Consider the following 19,762-nt stretch of genomic DNA (forward strand, 5'->3'; position numbering starts at 1 on the left):
GTGTGTAATTCATTGTAAACTGAGAAAATCAGACAGAAATGAGGAAGAACAGATCAGGAAGTCTGCAGGGAAAGTTCAAGGCGGTGATTCCCGTGTCTGATGCAAGAATATGAGGATTTAAGTTTAGTATCTTCATCATTACTGTAATTTCAGTATAATGCAGATAACACTATCAAAAGAAATGACTGAGCAGACTGAAAGACACTGAATGATTATTTGTATGAGTGAGACAGAATGTGTTTATGCAGATTATACAGTTTAAGAGCAGGATCATCTACTGTTTGTACAGTAACAGCTGGATTACAACACATTTAATTAGATTTAAAGTTATTAAATGTTTCTGAATTTAGCCTGTTATTGTCTTTTGACATCAGCAAATCTGAATTCAAGTTGAATAATGTGTATACTGTACAATTTCAGATTAATACAGAGATCTAAATTCATTTTTAGATGACACGAGTATATAACAAACATCAGTTTTAGGTAGAATTTGTCTTACCGGAGCCCTGCGATCGCATGGGTTTCCTCCAGGTGCTCCGGTTTCCCCCACAGTTCATAGACATGCGGTACAGGTGAATTGGGTAGGTTAAATTGTCCGTAGTGTATGAATGTGTGTGTGAATGTGTGTGTGGATGTTTCCCAGAGATGGGTTGCGGCTGGAAGGGCATCCGCTTTGTAAAAATGTGCTGGATAAGTTGGCGGTTCATTCCGCTGTGGTGACCCCATATTAATAAAGGGACTGAGCCGACAAGAAAATAAATGATTTAAGTGTGTGTACTGTTATATTTATTACGTATTTATGCATATATTTGAGGAAATGTTTATATTTAGATATGAAATATTTGTATATGATACCAATTTATATGTACATTTAAATATCTATGTAACAAAATTGCTTTGTATAGCTTTGTTTCCGTGTTTGTGTGTGCATGTGTGTGTGTGTATGTATACATAATAAATCACATATAATAAATAGAAACACACACAGAAACAAAACAAACATTTTATTTTGGATGTGATTAATCATGATCAATCTTTGCCCATCTGTAAAATAAAAAAAATAAAAAAATTATATATATATATAGTTGAAGTCAGAATTATTAGCCCCCTTTTGATTTTTTTCTTCTTTTTTTAATGTTTCCCAAATGATTTTTTACAGACCAAGGAAATTTTCACAGTATGTCTGATAATATTTTGTCTTCTGGAAAAAGTATTTTTTGTTTTACTTTGGCTAGAATAAAAACAGTTTTTAATTTTTTTTAAAAACATCTTTGGGACAAAATTATTAGCCCCTTTAAGCGATTTTTTTTTCGATAGAATACATAACAAACCATCGTTTTACAATAACTTTCCTAATTCCCTAACCTGCGTAGTTTACCTAATTAACCTAGTGAAGCCTTTAAATGTCACTTTAAGGTGCATAGAAGTGTCTTGAAAAATATCAAATAAAATATTATTTACTGTCACCATGGCAAAGATAAAATAAATTAGTTATTAGAAATAAGTTTTTAAAACTATTATGTTTAGAAATGTGTTGAAACAATCTTTCCTCCATTAAACAGAAATTGGGGAAAAAAATAAACAGGGGCGCAAATAATTCAGGGGGGCAAATAAATCTGACTTTAACTGTAGATATATATATATATAAAATAAGGCATTATGATCAGATTTATTATATTCTATATGATTAAAACCCTTTTGTGTTGACAAATACATTTAATTTAAGAATAGAAAGAATATCAACAAAGTAAAACCATTTAAAATGATGATTAAATAATATATTGTTGCTCCACTGTCATCCATTAGTCTTTTGATATGCGGTCATATGATTCTTGTTGTATAATATCTAATGTTAATCATGCTATTTTCTGTTAAACACAATTATATTATTATACATCCAGAAAAGAAGTTTTTATAATAATAACCCACTTTTATAGCTTTCATGCTTGAAAAAGTTTGATTTGAGAACATATATGAAATCATTTTAATACTGGTAATGGTTTTACAAGCATAAACAGAAAATACTTTGGAAATTCTTTGCATTTGTTCTGATATTCAAGTGTTTTTTTTTATTTTTTTTATTGTGCATCGTTCATTCATTCATTCATTTTCTCTTCAACTTAGTCCCTTTATTAATCCGGGATCGCCACAGCGGAATGAACCGCCAACTTATCCAGCACGTTTTGAAATGCCAACTGACCCAGCCGGGACTCAAACCAGCAACCTTCCTGCTGTGAGGTGATTGTGCTACCCACTGCGCCCTCGTGCTGCCTATTGTGCATTAATAAACTACAATTCCAAGAAAAACAGACATCAAAAACAAAACTCATTCATTAATTCATTCGTTCATTTTCCTTCGGCTTAGTCCCTTTATCATCAGGGGTCACCACAGCGGGATGCCCCGCCAACTACTCCAGCATGTTTTATGCAGCGGATGCCCTTCCAGCTGCGCATGTGTTTGTACTGTGGGGCAAACCAGAGCATCCAGAGGAAACCCACGCAGGGGTGGACTGACCATCTATGCCAGAAGGGCCGGACCATTTTTTAAATGTGGGCCGGTCAGTTTTTTTTTATAAATTTTTTTATATGTATTGTTTTTACATGCAGGCAGCGTTTATCTCTTGCAAGATGTGAATATTATGAGGATGATGATGACGATGATGATGATAATAGTAATAATAATAATAAATGTTAAGCATTGGCCCAATCGGCAACAACCGCATGGTTTTGAAATGGGCCGACCCAATCAGAGGTAAACCGGACCTAATCAAAAACCTGGCCAGAATGTTAAATAAAGCTGCAAACAAGCTAATTGTCAAAGATGGACCATAAAAAATTAAAGGCAGTGCCAAAAAGCTCAGAGAAAACAAAAAAAAAGTCAAAATGCCAAATGCATAAAATTAAATGAAATAGTCTTAAAAGGGGGTAGTGCATGGCGCAAGAAGATCGCTATTTCGAGCCTCGGCTGGGTCAGTTGGTGTTTCTTTGTGGAGTTTGCATGTTCGCGAAGGTTTCCTCCTGGTTTCCCTCTCAAGTCCAAACACATGTGCTATAGGTGAATTGGGTAGGCTTAATTGTCCGTAGTGCATGTTTGTGAATGTGTATGCATAGAGGTTTCCAAGTGATGGGTTGCAGCTTGGAGGGCATCCGCTGCGTAAAACATATGCTGGATAAGTTGGCGGTTCATTCCGCTGTGATGACCCCAGATTAATAAAGGGACAAAGCCGAAAAGAAAATGAATGAATGAACTGATTGCATATATAAATTTGTTATAAATGGGTTGTTTTTGTTACAGTCACATACATTAAATGTTTAGATATCTATTACATACAACACAATCTCACGACAATTCGTAACTTTTTCATTTAGTGGCTAATTCGTATGAATTCGTACGATCTAATTCGTACTATTTAGTACGATTTGCTTATCCCCCAATGACGGTTGGGGTTAGGGGTGGGGTTAGGTGCCACGCCTCCTTTTTAAAATCGTACCATTTCGTACGACTGAACTCGTACGAATTTGTACGAATTAGCCACTAAACTGGCAAAACGTAAAATACTGTATGGTACTGCTTATATTATTTCACCATCTGTACACCAATCTAAGTAGTGAATGTGGGCGTCCGTGCATGGGGGTGTGTCAGTGTGGTAATGTGGGCTGGTGTGGTTACAGTGCCAGGGCTGATTTTTAGTCCCAGTCCGCCCCTGAACCCACGCCAACATAGGGTGAACATGCAAACACCACAGAAATGCCAACTGACCCAACCTGGACTCGAACCAGTGACCTTATTGCTGAGCCACCGTGTCGCCTCAAAAAAATTCCAAAGATAACTAAAATTCAAATAAAAAGGAAAACAAAACAAAACAAAATGGGAGGCATTCACAAGACGCCAAATACAGCTTCCTACAATAGATAGCCAATGCTTTGAGAGACTTAAAAGTGTAAATTTGTTAATAAAAACCTTATAAAAGGAGGGTGATTTTGAAAGTCTGCATTTCTGGATAAAGAATTTATCATTTAAAATGATAAAATCAAACTAGATTGTTAATGTTTTAGCATATTTTTCAAAAATAACAGATAATTTTACCACAACTGGCTTCAAAACACAACATATCTTCTGATAAAACTGATGTTTTGTTTCCGGAAATCAGGTCAGTGGTCCATATAGATGAAAATTTCACTTCACCTTTGATATTTGGAAGTGACGGTGTGTCACAGTGGAGTTTTGCGAACTTGATTCTTTTTTCAGTTCTGTGTTTTAGGAAGAACAACATGTTTCTTTAAAAGGAATAAGTTTTCTCTGTGGTGTCCAATCAGAGAGCACGAATCATTGGTTTCTTGGCAGAACTTGCGCTAATTTACTCATATTTTATCATGTTTATGTTTTTAACTCCACATAATGTCACTTACAATCATTACCAATGCTATAATGTAAAACGTTATAACCTTATTAGACTGTTAAAGTTATAAGAAATATAATGCACATTTAAAAAGGCATGACACAAAACAGAGATATCACTTTCACTTACATCCTGAATGCATAATGCCTATGTTTATAACTAATTAATACCCTTTTTAATGTCATCATGTTACTTACAAAGATCTTAATAGCTATTTAGTGAAATTTATATTAATATTATGCATGTAAAGTTTAATATAAAATATACATTTAACAAGATAAGACTCAAACTTTCACTTAAATTACCTCAGGAATGCAAAATGCCTGTACTTATAGCTAATTAATACCCTTTTTATAACATCATGTTACTTGCAACCATTTAAATAGCTATTGTGTACAAGTTTAAAGTCCTATTATGTACATAAAGTGTAATACTGTATTACTAATGTACATTTAAAAGATAAAACACAAGCTTTCACTTAAATTACCTCACGAATGCATAACAAATGCCTATATGTGTATAGCGATTTAATTCACGTTTATAAGGAGCATTTATATGAATATATTCGACATATTTGTGTAGATATTTCCTATTTTTGTTTAAAATTAAAGGATTAATTGTGATATTTACTTCCCCTCTGTTCAGTGAACCACTTTCGATAGTAACACGATGGTCGAAGTTTGGGTCTCTCCATCAACTGATGACGTTTTACTCGCCAGCCAATCAGATTTGAGAAATGCAGACGCGAGAGACTGAGGTTCAGCTTCTAGAATCTGAAAACTGGGGGCTTTCCGTCACAGACATCCTGAAAAACGGGTTTGGGAGGCGAATAAAACCTTTGGAGAATCACAGAGACGGTCATTCAGTGTTAAAGGACGTAAACACGCACTTTTTTTTAGTCACACACTCACACACAGCAGTGATGGAGCCAGACCACCAGAACGAGTCTCTGATTCAGCGCGTCCCCAGTGCAGAGACCATCCTGGGTCGAGGTGATGCAAGGTGATTGAGTAGATTTACTTTAAAGTTTGTACCTCATGATTAAAATAGCTAAATTATATTACAATATATTATTAAACAGCATTAAAGCATATCAAATGAGTACAAATCATGATTTTAAAGAACTTGTTGGTGCTCAGTGATGTATAAATGTGTGCATAACATCATTATTTATGTATTTGAATGTGTGTAACTCATGATAAAATAGCTAAATGATATTACAATATAATATTTGTAGCATTAGAGCATTTCTAAGGAGTTCAAATCATGATTTTAAAGAACTTTTTGGTACTCAATGATGTATAAATGTGTGTATAAAAGCATTATTTATGTCTTGCAATGTGTGTAGCTCATAATAAAATAGCTAAATGATTCACTATATATTTTTACACAGCATTAGAGCATTTCTAAGGAGATTTTAAAGAACTTTTTGGTACTTAATGACATTTAAATGCATGTATAAAATCATTATTAATGCATTTGCAATGCGTGTAGCTCATGAAAAAAATAGCTAAATTATTCACTATATATTATTACACAGCATTAGAGCATTTCTAAGGACATTTTAAAGAATTTTTTGGTACCTACTGACGTATATATGTGTGTAAAAAATCTATTTATGTATTGCAATGTGTGTAGCTCATGATGAAATCGTTAATTGATTTAATATTACTGCATATTAGTGCATTATAGTGATTATAGTATAGCATTTCTGATGGTAAGGGTTCAAGTCTGCGTGATTTTAAATAACTTTTTGGTATCCATTGACAGCATTGTGCGGATAAACACTATTTATGTGTGTAGCTCATGATGAAATCAGTCAATATTATTGCATATTAGTGCATTATAGTAATTAAAGTATAGCATTTCTGATGGTAAATGTTCGTCTATGCATGACTTTAAATAACTTTTTGGTATATATCCAATGACAGCATTGTGCGTATGAAAACATTATTTATGTATTGCAAATGTTTTAGTGCATGATGAAATCGTTAAATGAGTCAATTTTATTGCATATTGAAGGATTATTGCTGTATAGTATAGCATTTCTTATGGTAAATGTGCATAACTTAAAGATTTTGGTACTCAAGGATAGTTTTTAACATTGTTTATGCATTGCAATGTTTGTAACTTATAATAAATAGTTGATTGTTTCAGTATGTGCTATTATTAGATGGCATTATTACATGAAAATAGCAACAATATATTTCTGAGGGTTATTTATCAAGATAGCATTATCTAAATTTATCAAAGTGATTGGAAGAAAAGGGCCTCTTTTACAGGACAGTATTGTGCATATAAATATTAATAATAACAGCTTAATAAATCCTTATTAACGTAGTGTTATTGTACAGCTTGCGTTGTAGAATTAAAAACAGAAGTAAATCGGTGAGGATGAAAACAAACTCTGCATAGCTACCCGTGACGTCAGAGGCGCTGAAGTTAAGGATTGGTTGTTTTCATGAAATGGACGATAGCTGATTTGTTTTTTTATTCCTTTTCCTCGGTTGTAAAACATTAAAGATTTGATAGATTTCATAAATAAATGACAATTATTTAGAGCTTAACATTGACATTTTTATCATAATTCTTGTGTGTGTTTGTTCTAGGCCTATTTCTGAAATGAATTATAAATGTTTCACACTACTTTTTAGGAAGTATTTTAGATTTTCTTTACATTTTTACTTGGCCACTACTTAATTTGCTGTTTGCTGTATAACAAGTACATATTTTAAACAAAAAAATATTTCATGTGCTTAAAATGAGGATGTATTTCATATATGAAATTAATTATTAAACAATCCACATAAGGTCATAAAACTAATAATAATCATTGTGCTAGAACTAAATCATAAAAGAAATGGTACTAAATATCAAATGTTTAAAATTGGATCTGTGTTATTTTAGTATAATTAAAACATTATTATTGTTTATATTTTTTTATGCTTTTTTATTTGTTTTAGTTGTAATCGCTTTAGTACACGAAGTGAAACCTAACACATTAAAAATAGCTGAAATATTTATTTTATTTTATATTCATAGATAGTTAAAAGGTTTTCATTCTAGTGATCATTCTCAGCATTTATCAAATTCCAAACCATCCAACATAATCTTTATTTACATATTATTTGATTTTGTGTTTTAGCTTGCATTTTTATCTAAAGAAAGTTACAAAAGAAGATTAATTTCTATTCTGCATTAATCCTGATTTCCTTTTCTTTATTTCTTTCTTATTCCTCTCTTTTTGTTCTATACGCTTGTTATACTACTAGGAAAAAAACTGTTGCAAATCTTTAATACGGGCTGAATTTAAACAAACAAATTGAGTAATTTTCAACCTAATTTGTTTTAAATAAATAAACCAACAACCAATTAACTAAACAAAAAATTCATCATCTTTGAATATTGTTTTTCAGTGTATATTAAATATAATTTAAATATTTCCCTTATTGTAAAAAAATAGAAATAATCTCTGTATGGTTTGTACTATACTTTAGTCTGTTTTTAATTGTAATTTCTTTGTTGTAATTGCAATAAAAAAAGATCCTTTAAGCAACACCAGGTTCATTTAAAAGATCCTTAAATCTATTTTCTCAAATTAACAGAGAATATCAAACATTTAAAAATTCCATTTAACGCAGAGGGGAAAACACTTGTTGGTGGACAATCATTTATTAAAAAAACTCAACGCCCACTGCTGCAAACATTAGCAGTGACCTTCAGTCTGGAAACTCCCTCATAGTGCAGAAAGTCCAGATTTTTATATTTATTACTTTTTTATTATTATTAATGCAAATAGAATACAGAGTTGACATGCAAACAATATGTATAAACAATACACGAAATACCAATTACATACATTGTCAATGAGAAAAAGGTACAAAGAGAGAGTAAGAAAGAAAAATAACTAGGACTAGTTTGCAAAAGTAGGTTTCAAACAAATCTCGATTTAGTCGAGAAATGGTGCATTGTAGAGCCAAAAGTGCGACTTTTGCTCTGGTTAATCCAAGGATTCAAAAAATGTAAAGTTGTTGAGTCTACAACAAACGGTCTATAAAATGGCTGCCAGAAATGTCTGAACTGTTGCCACATTGCCACCTTTGGTCAGATTTGGCGGATTTTTTGACGAGCATGTAGTATACCCGAGTACTACCATCTTACTAAGTTATAGCTCTCTAGGTCTTACGGTTTGGTTTGGCCAAAACAAACTTCGGCAGAATAATAATAATAATAATAATCTTTACAGAAACAATAAGGTTTCAGCGATTTGCATTTGAACCCCTAATAATAAAGAACATGAATATGATCTCGAGGGTAAGACCTTTAAGGCTATGTTCTCACTGCAAGGCTTAGTGCTCCAACCTCAATTTTTTTCTCATATCTGATTTGCTTGCATATACTGTACGTGTCCAGTATCAGATTTCCAGTGTGAACAGATCATGATCCTAAATAGACCCACATGCACAAAAGCCTAATTAAGCACATAGTTTGTAGGTCTATGTTAAATGAAGTGGATAAAACGTGTTGTCAGATTCTGTTTAATGTGGTTATTGGCATTTTCACAGACATGTTATGAAGTGTAATTGGTTGTTTTGCAGGTACACTGTAAAACCCAACATTCAGCTTTATCAAATGAAATGAGTGTAGTTAACTCAAAATCGACTGAATGTTAATTCTACTCATTTAAAAAGAGTTTTGACCTGAAGTGTTGAAGGTTATGAGGTAATTAAACACCTCATTACTTAATGGAGTAAGTTTACAGTACTCATATAGATTAACTCAATGGTTTGTAGCAATCGGTTTCCTTAAATGGTTGGAGTTCTCTTCATTTATTGGGTTTTCAATCATTCATTCATTTTCTTGTCGTCTTAGTCCCTTTATTAATCCGGGGTCGCCACAGCGGAATGAACCGCCAACTTATCCAGCAAGTTTTTACACCGCGGATGCCCTTCCAGCCGCAACCCATCTCTGGGAAATTATTGGGTTTTACTGCGCTCAAATTGCTTCATTTACTCAAATGGATTAGGTTTTTAATGTTAAATCTAACATATGTTTTTAAGGGTTAATTTTTAATAATCGGTTAACAAGCCAAGTTCAAATGTATATTTTTCTGGTGAAGTATTTGTCCTGTGTGCTATTGTACTAAGAGGTAAAGGATGTTTGCAGCAATTAACGATGCCGCAGGTCGATCGAAACTTCATGAATTCCAAAAACATGATCGTTCATACTGCAGTCAGACTGCAACACATCAGATTTGTGTCTGATTTAATATCACATATGAAAGTGGCACAAATCGAAATCAAAAAGAAACGATCAGATTTCATGCGGTTTGGGCTGTTCACACTGTCATGACAAAAACAGATGTGAGTCACATGTGGGCAAAACAAATCAGATTATGGTCACATTTGCCTGCAGTGAACGTCAGTTACAGTATATAAGTCATTACTAAACATTAAAGTTAGACATAGTTTTGCTTGCTTTATTATTTTCAGATCATGAAATTGTATTTAAATAATGACTAAAGAAAGTCCAGAGTATTTTTTTTTAATAGAAGACTGGAAAACTAAACTAACATTTATTTGTGATTATTTTCCAAAGCTTTAACAAAATATTTTGTACAATTTAGGTTGCAATTTTCCCCCCCTTTTTTGAACCTTGCCGCCGAAATGAATGCACAAACAAATAAAATTAAAATACAACTACAACAGGGATAGATAAAAAATATAGCAAAATGGGGAAAAAAATAAAATAAATAATAAATACAAAAAGAAAAAAATAGAGATTTTTTAAAAATAAAATAAAAAATAAACTTTACAGTATTGTATATATGTACAATTATACAATATCAAATATGAAAATAATTCAAATAAATAATTACCTACGGTACATGATAATACAAATCAATAATATTTATAGGGGTCTTCTACATGAAACCAAACCATATTGGTGATCACCTTTAAACCTAGGTTTAGAAAGTCCAGAGGTTTAACAGTGTTTTTGTCATTGTCGTGTGGCGCCATCTGCAGGAACAGCAATACCAAGGCCCTGAAGATCACCGGACTGACCGTCCTGGCCTGTCTTCTGCTGGCAGGACAGGCGCTGACCGCATACATGGTATGGGGCCAAAAGCAGCACATCAACGCTCTGACCAGCGGACAGGAGAAACTCAAGGCTGAGCTCACCAGGAAGATGTCAGGTGCGTAAACACACAAAACAAAATCTGCAAAATGCACACTCTTTCAACATTCTGACACTTTAACCAACACCTGTCACACACAAGTGAGTGGGCTTGACAAACCACCTGCAGAAACACTCTCTGTATTTACAGTTGAAGTCAGAATTATTAGCCCCCCTCTATATCTTTTCCCCAATTTCTGTTTAACGGAGAGTTATTTTAACACATTTCTAATCATAATAGTTTTAATAACTCATCTCTAATAACTGATTTATTTTATCTTTGCCATGATGACAGTAAATAATATTTGACTAGATATTTTTCAAGATACTAGTATTCAGCTTAGTGACATTTAAAGGCTTAACTAGGTTAATTAGGGTAATTAGGCAAGTCATTGTATTTCTCCAGAAGAAAACATATAGCAAATACTGTGAAAAATTCCTTGCTCTGTATACGAGCGTATGGGACACTCGATGGGTTCAGGTGTCGTGCACACAAGGTGATAGTGGTAGTTCCCGGTAAGAGAACAGGAGAAGGATTCCCAGTTGTAAGTTTAATCATGCTGGAATGTCATTTCACACATGTGGTCTATAAGACAGAAAAATACAAAGAGGAACAATTGCTAATGCTAATGTCAGTAAATTATACAAATTACACAAACTTATTAATTATGATGCAAATAAACATACATCGAGTAATTGTGGATTATAATGATAATGATGACGTAAATATACTGTTGTAAGCAATTGGAATGACCATTCAGTATTATTGTACAGGCTAAATCTACCCAAAAGTGAAAATTATTGACTGAATCAGGTGATATATATTAAACAGATACATTAAATAGGTTGTATTAAACTATGGATCAAAGTGAATTTCCAGTTCAAAGTCCGAAATGAGATCGTTGGGTTTGATAACATCTACTTTCACTTATGACGCACGTGGAAATCGCGAGACATACAGTGTGATATACAAGAAAATAACAACATTAATCTGGATCAAAAAGGATAGCAAACAAGGGGACTCGCCCATAATTAATTACACACTGGTGTAAAACATGTGCAAATCGATTGCACAGTCTAGCCAGCCCGATCTGTAGGCCGTGCCTCTCCAGCCGACATGACTGGCTTTTGTCACTGAACTCCTTCTCACGCAACCTTCCTCTAGTGGTCGTTATAAGGCTTTCTCACACTCTGTTAAACATCATTTGGGAAAACAAAACATATATTTTGAATAATTTTGACTTCAACTGTATATATTTTTGAAAGTTATAGAGCAAAGTGAAACCTGTTCATCGTGTTTGTTTACTTCCGTCTTTCAGCTGGAGCTCCAAAGGCCATGTCTCTGCCCATGAACAGCATGCCACTCCTGAAGGATTACTCTGACCCCACTTCTGACCAGACCGCCGTCAAGAGCAAGAGCGTTCCCCTCACGGTTAGAAACAGACCATAAAAACACTCAATATTGTTGTATAACGTTCTGACTTATTCAATTCTGAATATCTGATTCTCATTTTAGAAACTGCGCCCCATTTACTCCAACCAGAGAGAGGGAAGCGGACAAGTAGATGGTACAGCCAGCAAACATACAAAACACAGAGACATTTGACATTAATTAGATCATAAATATCATAACAATATACATAATATAAATATCATTTCAAAATGAACTACAATCATAAATAAAATAAAAAAATAAAAACAATCATAAATATAACAATATACATAACATAAATATCACACATATCTTAACAATCATAAGTCAAATAAATCATGAAAAAACTAAATATAGATTCAATTCTTTCACCTTTACTCCATTTCGACTTGTTCATAAGCACAAAACAATCATAACAATATACATAACATAAATACATGTACATAAATATCATGACAAATATCATAACAACAGAATATTGATTAAATTGTAGAAACTTTTGTCACGTTCAACTTGGTTTCTACTTGTTCCTTACAAAAAACAATCAAAAATATCATAACAATGTACATAAAACAAATACATACATAAATATCATAAATCATAAAAACAGAATATATGTTAAATAGTTCACCCATTTCCACTTGTTCCAAACCTGTTTGATCTGTTCTGCTGAACACAATAGAAGATATTTTGAAAAATGTTAAAAACTGTTAGCCATTAACTTCCATAGTATTTATAGTCTTACTTTAGTAGTGAATGGCTAATGTTTTCAGCAGACAAAAATTATTTAGCGAAGCTAAATCACTTGGTGTTTAGTAAAGTGTGAATAAATTAAATTTTTGGGTGAACTATCCCTTTAAATAGTTTCGCCGATACAAAAACGGATATATTAAATATAAAAACTATTTATATTCAATTGTAGTTCATTTAAAAAATTTTATTCTGTCATACTTCCCGCTTATTCCCATCCTGTTTGATCTGTTCTGTTGAAAACAATAGAAGATAATTTGAAGAATGTTGAAAACCGGTAACCAATGACTTCTATAGTATTTTTTTATTCGTACTTTAGAAATCAATGGCTAATGACCTCTAAAATTCTACAAAATATCTTCTTTATTTTGTTCAGCAGAAACAAAAAAAAAATCCTGTAAAGCCTCGGAATCACTTAATGTTGACTAAAGCACGAGTAAAAAATTATTTTTGGGTGAACAATCCCTTTAAATCATTTTTATACAAACTGATAAATCAGATATATATTTTAAAAAAAGATATTTTGAAGAATGTTGAAAACCGGTAACCATTGACTTTCAAAGTAATTATAGTCTTACTTTAGGTGTCAATGGCTAATGTTTTCAGCAGAAAAAAAAAATTTGCGAAGCCAAATCTCTTGATGTTAAGTCAAGTGTGAGTAAAATTGTCATTTTTGGGTGAACTATCCCTTCAAATTGTTTTGATAATTGATAAACAAACTGATATATTGAATATAAAAACTAAATATAGATTAAATTTCAGCTTTCCACTTATTCAAAACCTGTTTGATCTGTTCTGCTTAACACAATTGAAGATATTTTGAAGAATGTTGAAAACTGGTAACCATTGACTTCCATAGTATTTTTATACCTACTTTAGTTGTTAACGGCTAATGATTTCTTAACTTCTACAAAATTTTTTTATTTTGCTCAGCAAAAAATAAAAATCCTTTAAAACCTTGGATAAACTTAATGTTGATTAAAGCAATTAAAAATTCATTTTTGGGTGGACTACACCTTTAAATAAATCTGTTGGTCAATATACAAACTGATATATGGAATTTAAAAATATATATACATATATTCAATTGTAGTTCACTGAACAATTTTAATTGTCATTTTTACTCACTTTCCACTTATTCCCATCCTGTTTGATCTGTTCTGTTGAACACAATAGAAGATAATTTGAAGAATGTTGAAAAACGGTAACCATTGACTTCCATAGTATTTTTATTCCTACTTCAGTAGTCAATGGCTATAGATTTGTAAAATTCTTCATTTATCATCTTTTTTTGTACAGCAGAAAAAAGGAATCTCGTAAAGCTTTGCAATCACGATGTTGAGTAAAGTGAAATAAAGTAAATTTCATTTTTTAGAGAACTATCCCTAATAAATGACATATTCAATACACAATCTGATTAAAAAGTAAACACTGTAATAAATGAAGACCTTGTCATGAACACATTCTCAACACATCACAAGCTCTTGTCCACTGTTGTTAATCTACATCTCCATGTTCTGTCGCAAGGTTCTAGACTGATGCCGAAGATGATGCATCTGCCCATGAGGAGTATGCCACTGCTGGTGAACGCAGATGAGGACGTGAAGAGCTCACCAGAGTCAGGTGAGACACACACACACACACTTCTATATATAGTTCACGAGGACCCTCCATAGGCATAATGTATTTTACACTGTAAAAATCGCTTGTTATATGGCCTTACTACACCTCTACTCTTAAATTTTGAATTTTTACTGTCATCATTAACACACACATACATTCACTGGTCAGATCTGCCCCTTCAGATGTCTCTATATAACACATTCACACATGTGTCTCTGTGCAGTTGTTGAACTGGAGACTAAGTGTAAGCTGGAGTCTGAGCGTGAGGTGAGGCCTGGGTTCTTCAAGCCTGCATGCGATGAGGAGGGCAACTATATGCCTATGCAGTGCTGGCACAGCACCGGGTACTGCTGGTGTGTGACTAAAGACGGCACTGAGATCGAGGGCACACGCATCCGCGGCAGACCCCAGTGTGAATCAGGTGTGTTTCAGCTGTAAATGTGCTAGTGCTAGCTCATCAGGAAATGAAAACTCACTCAATTTTTTCCAAACCTTTATGAGTTTCTTTCTTCTGTTGAAAACAAAAGAAGATATTTCGATGAACTTTGGAAACTATTAAGTTCCATATTATTTGTCAGTGTTGGGTAGTAGCGTTGCTACAAGTAGACACTACTAGCTTAACTGCATTTCTCAGCAGCGTCGCTAAATCTAATAGCTTTTCAGTAGTGAAGCTAATATTTTAAGCAAGCAGCGCAGTAGCGTCCACACAAGCTACATTTATCGATCATGGATCATTAAGTGACACCACCGACATTCATGGAGCTGTGAAGCTGATGTCTGGCCGATGAAGGTAAATCCATATGATAGTAAGAATAGCGAAATCTTCTTTGGGCCCTATCATACACCCGGCGCAGTGTGGCGCAAGGCGTGACGCAGTAGTCTTTTGGTAGTTTAAGCTTGGTGCAAGAGTGGTTTTGAGGCGTTGCGCTACACTGTTTAAATAGCAAATGCATTAGCGCTCATTTGTGCGCCCATAGGCGTTCTGGTCTAAAAAGGAAGGCGTTCTGAGGCGGACCGCTGGCGCGTTGCTATTTTGAGAAACTATAATAGATTTTTCATTAGACTAAAACAAACCCGGTCTAAACTCCGGCGCAGAGTTGCGCCTCGCTTACACACTGCTTAATACACACAAGAGAGCAATAGGCAAACATCTTTACATATGAAAAATTTTAAATATTAAGGCTATAAATATAGGATGTAATAAGAATAGATATAGGATATAAATATAAAGGATTAAAATATTACAAAACATATTATTTTCTAGCCTACATAAATATGAAAAATCACTGCTTTTATGTTTTCTTCATCTCGGGAGGCTTTTTCAGTTCATTCATAACAATTTGCTTCTGTATAATGTTATTATTATTAGCAGTATTATTTATTATATCCATATTTATATTTGTTTTATTAAAAACAAGCTTAGATTTGCCCACCTGTCAGGTTTTAGACCATATGGGGCACAGCATGTGTTTTAGGATATAACTCAGGTTTCTGAACACACTTCATTATTATTGTTCATTTATTCGTTTGCTGGAGATTGGAACTGAATTTAGAAATAGTTTTGAAATGAATATTTGCGCTTAACAAACAAAAGTATTTATTTATAGACTAACTGATGTCTGTGCGTAAAGGTTTCCCTATCCAAGAGTGAAAGTGATCCATTATCTCTCATTCTCACGCAGTAGATGCTCTGTTTAACTGTTTTCTGTTAAATAAACTGTTAACTGTTTGCTTGTGAAATGCTCATTTTTTCCACTTAGACTTACTTTGCGTCCTGTAAATAGCGAATGCGCTCTTGTCGCGACGCAGCTGGCTCTTAAAGGGAATGGGTGATGAGACTCTAATTGGTTTATTCTCAAAACACACCTATAACTCATTAAGAAAATAAACTCAACCCTTTTAGACCATGTGCCACGGCGCAAAGCGGATTTTCCCGTCCTTAAATGAGCAAAAATGGGTTCTGACACGCCCTAAAAGTGCTTGCGTCCTGCGTTTTGCGCTCTGAGCACGGACCGTCAAAATGGAGCCCTTTGTGTTTTACGATGGTCGAAAAACAAACTTTTTGTTGAGTTACTGCCACCTCTCACTCCAGTCGGTGATGTTGCCAATCAGTTTTGTATCATTTGGCTGACACAGAAACTTGCTTGAGGGAAAGATGACTGTAGAGGAATTATGTCTGAAGCAGGACCATACCTCAAAGTACATGTCTTAAAGTTAATCCTGATGATGTGCTCTTGTTAGAAATGAATTGGTTTTACATTTATTCACTGTTTGTTCCACAGATGTGCGCATATGCATTTACATGAAAAAATAAATAAATAAATATATATATAATATATATATATATATATATATATATATATATATATATATATATATATATATATATATATATATATTTTATTTTATTTTTTTCATGTAAATGCACATGGGCACATCTGCAGAACAAACAGTGAATATATATATATATATATATATATATATATATATATATATATATATATATATTACATAGTTTTATGTAAATACAGTTTTTAAATTATTTAAAATACTATAGTGTTTTTGAACAATACTATATGTAAGAAATTGAATTAATTTGCTGTGGCACTTTCACAGTTGCAATGCAACAACTATGGTTGCAACAATAGTATAGTTGCTTCGATTTTCATTCATTCATTCATTTTCTTTTCGGCTTAGTCCCTTTATTAATTCGGGGCCGCCACAGCGGAGTGAACCGCTGGCCACTGTGTCGCCTATTTACTTTGATTTTAAAAAGGAAAAAATAAATAAATATATATATATTAAAAAAAATAGCTTAGATGTTGCTATCAGTGACTTGGCCGAGAGCTTTTTTTGCGGGAGGAGGGGGGGTGTCAAATTGACATTGTACACTAATGTCGTTGGTTGTTGCATTTTGGGTGAAAATGAAAATCAAGTTAACATCAGAACCCAACATCAGTGTCCAACGTCAGACAGAAACAACCAAAAACAACCAAAAATCAACGTCTAATGATGTTACAGCTTGACGTTGTGTGGATGTTCCAACTTTCCATCTTTCAAACGTTGGATTTTGGTTGCCATACCTGACAAATAAATGTCATTATTTGACGTCAATATGACGTTGGTTTAAGATGTTGGCTCAACCTAAAAACAACCAAACATCAACATCATTTGACATCATTATTGGACATCAAAATAACGTGCATTGAATTTTGGTAACCTGACATCACAACCTAAATCTAACCTAATATTAACGTCTTATATTGTTTTGTGTCTGCCCTTTAAGTGCACTAAATTCGACTAATATTCAACGCAGTAAATGAAAAAACATTTATGCACATACTCAAACTGTAATAATGATTAGATGCAACTTGTAAATGTTATTGTTTTTTTATGCTGGTAAAAGATTAATCAAAATTAATCATATATATATATATATATATATATATATATATATATATATATATATATATATATATATATATATATATATATATATACATATACATGTATATATACATTTTTTTAATTATTATTTATTTATTTATTTATTTTTTCGTAATAATTGTGTGTATATTATATATATATATATATATATATATATATATATATATATATATATATATATATATATATATATATATATTTATTTTGTATATGTGATACACAAACATACATAGAAACAAAACTGTACAAAACAATTATTTACAGATATTTAAATGTATGTCTTTGTATCATATACATATATTATATCTAAATACAAATAAACATGTTCTCAAATGTATGCACGCATGTGTGTATTTATATAAACAAACTAAATATACATAGTTAACACACTTAAATTATGTCAAAACAAACTTTGTAGGTGATTAATCGTGATTTATAATTAATCGTAATACATTTTTTTATGCATTTCTCTGATGATGAACCATCACCGATGTTCCTGATGTGTTTTTAACCATTAGTTAAACATAGATTAGTCTGCTTTTATTTCGAAAACAACATTCATGTGCTGATAATGTGCAGAAACGCAGAACTAACGTCCATCTTTTTCTGTTTTTCTCCAGTGTGAATGTAGATCCACATCAAGATCATCTTCACCATCAACAAAAAAAATAACAACTCAAATCTGTCGACTAACTGTGTCTCCTGAGGATCAAATCTATCCATCTGGACGCTGTTTGATGGGAATAACTCAATAACCTTTTTACTTTAGACCTCTTGTTATGATCTGTGTTCAGTAGAGATAAGCACGCATACTTTTCTAGCAGATGTTACAGCATATAGTCTAACCCTTATTCTAATAATATCTATATAATATGTCTTCAGTGTGATGTAATTCCTTTATTTTAATTTTAATTTGATTTCAAGGCATGTTGTTTGGGATGGTATGAATATGAGAGTGACTATGATTGTATATATATATGAGGCCTGTAATAAACACATGCTGTCTCCAAATGAGTGTGCGTAATGCGTGAAAGTGTGAAATTAAACACAGATGCACTGGCAGATGAGATACACATGCAAATATGATCAGAAATAAGTTTTCTACATCTTCTCTGACTCATGCACTTCCTCTTTCAGATCATTTTTTACTCATATAGATGTTCTTTCTTAGAGATCAGTGGTGGAGAGTACTGAAAAATCCTACTTGAGTAGAAATACCCAAAATTTAGTGCAAGTAGAATAAAAGTATGAGTAAAAAGTAGCCCTTTTAAAAGTGCTCGAGTAGTGAGTATTATGCTGTAAATAGCTGATGCTTTTACATGTAATATTGTGGATTTGTGTGCAAACGTAACATTCTGTAGTGCATTTACACTCACCGGCCACTTTATTAGGTACACCTTACTAGTACCGGGTTGGACTCCCGTTTGCCTTCAGAACTTCTTTAATCCTTAATGGCATAGATTCAACAAGGTACTGGAAGTATTCCTCAGAGATTTTGCTCCACGCAGCATCACGCAGTTGCTGCAGATTTGTTGGCTGCACATTCATGATGCGAATCTCCCGTTCCACCACATCCCAAAGGTGCTCTATTGGATAGAGAGCTGGTGACTGTGGAGGCCATTTGAGTACAGTGAACTCATTGTCATGTTCAGGAAACCCAGTCTGAGATGATTCACGCTTTATGACATGGTGCGTTATCCTGCTGGAAGTAGCCATCAGAAGATAGGTACACTGTGGTCATAAAGGGATGCACATGGTCAGCAACAATACTCAGGTAGGCTGTGGTGTTGACACGATGCTCAATTGGTACTAATGAGCCCAAAGTGTGCCAAGACAACATCCCCCACACCATTACACCCCCATCACCAGCCTGAACCATTCATATAAGGCAGGATGGGTCCATGCTTTCATGTTGTTGACGCAAAATTCTGAC

At 33.2% G+C, this 19,762-nt stretch overlaps 1 protein-coding gene across 2 annotated transcripts; it reads left to right on the forward strand.

Moving 5' to 3' along the window:
* Positions 1–5,259: 5,259 nt before the first annotated feature.
* cd74a (CD74 molecule, major histocompatibility complex, class II invariant chain a) lies at positions 5,260–18,840 on the forward strand. 2 transcript variants are annotated; one of them, XR_012389607.1, is made up of 7 exons: positions 5,260–5,402; positions 10,427–10,596; positions 11,897–12,009; positions 12,094–12,145; positions 14,287–14,382; positions 14,606–14,969; positions 18,409–18,840. XR_012389607.1 is itself a non-coding variant. In NM_131590.2 (7 exon segments), coding segments are annotated over 7 exon segments (714 nt in total). In that variant the 5' UTR covers positions 5,275–5,322; the 3' UTR covers positions 18,455–18,840.
* The last annotated feature ends 922 nt before the right edge of the window (positions 18,841–19,762 follow it).

This window comes from Danio rerio, chromosome 14 (assembly GCF_049306965.1).
Source record: "Danio rerio strain Tuebingen ecotype United States chromosome 14, GRCz12tu, whole genome shotgun sequence".
NCBI classification, from domain to species: Eukaryota; Metazoa; Chordata; class Actinopteri; order Cypriniformes; family Danionidae; genus Danio; species Danio rerio.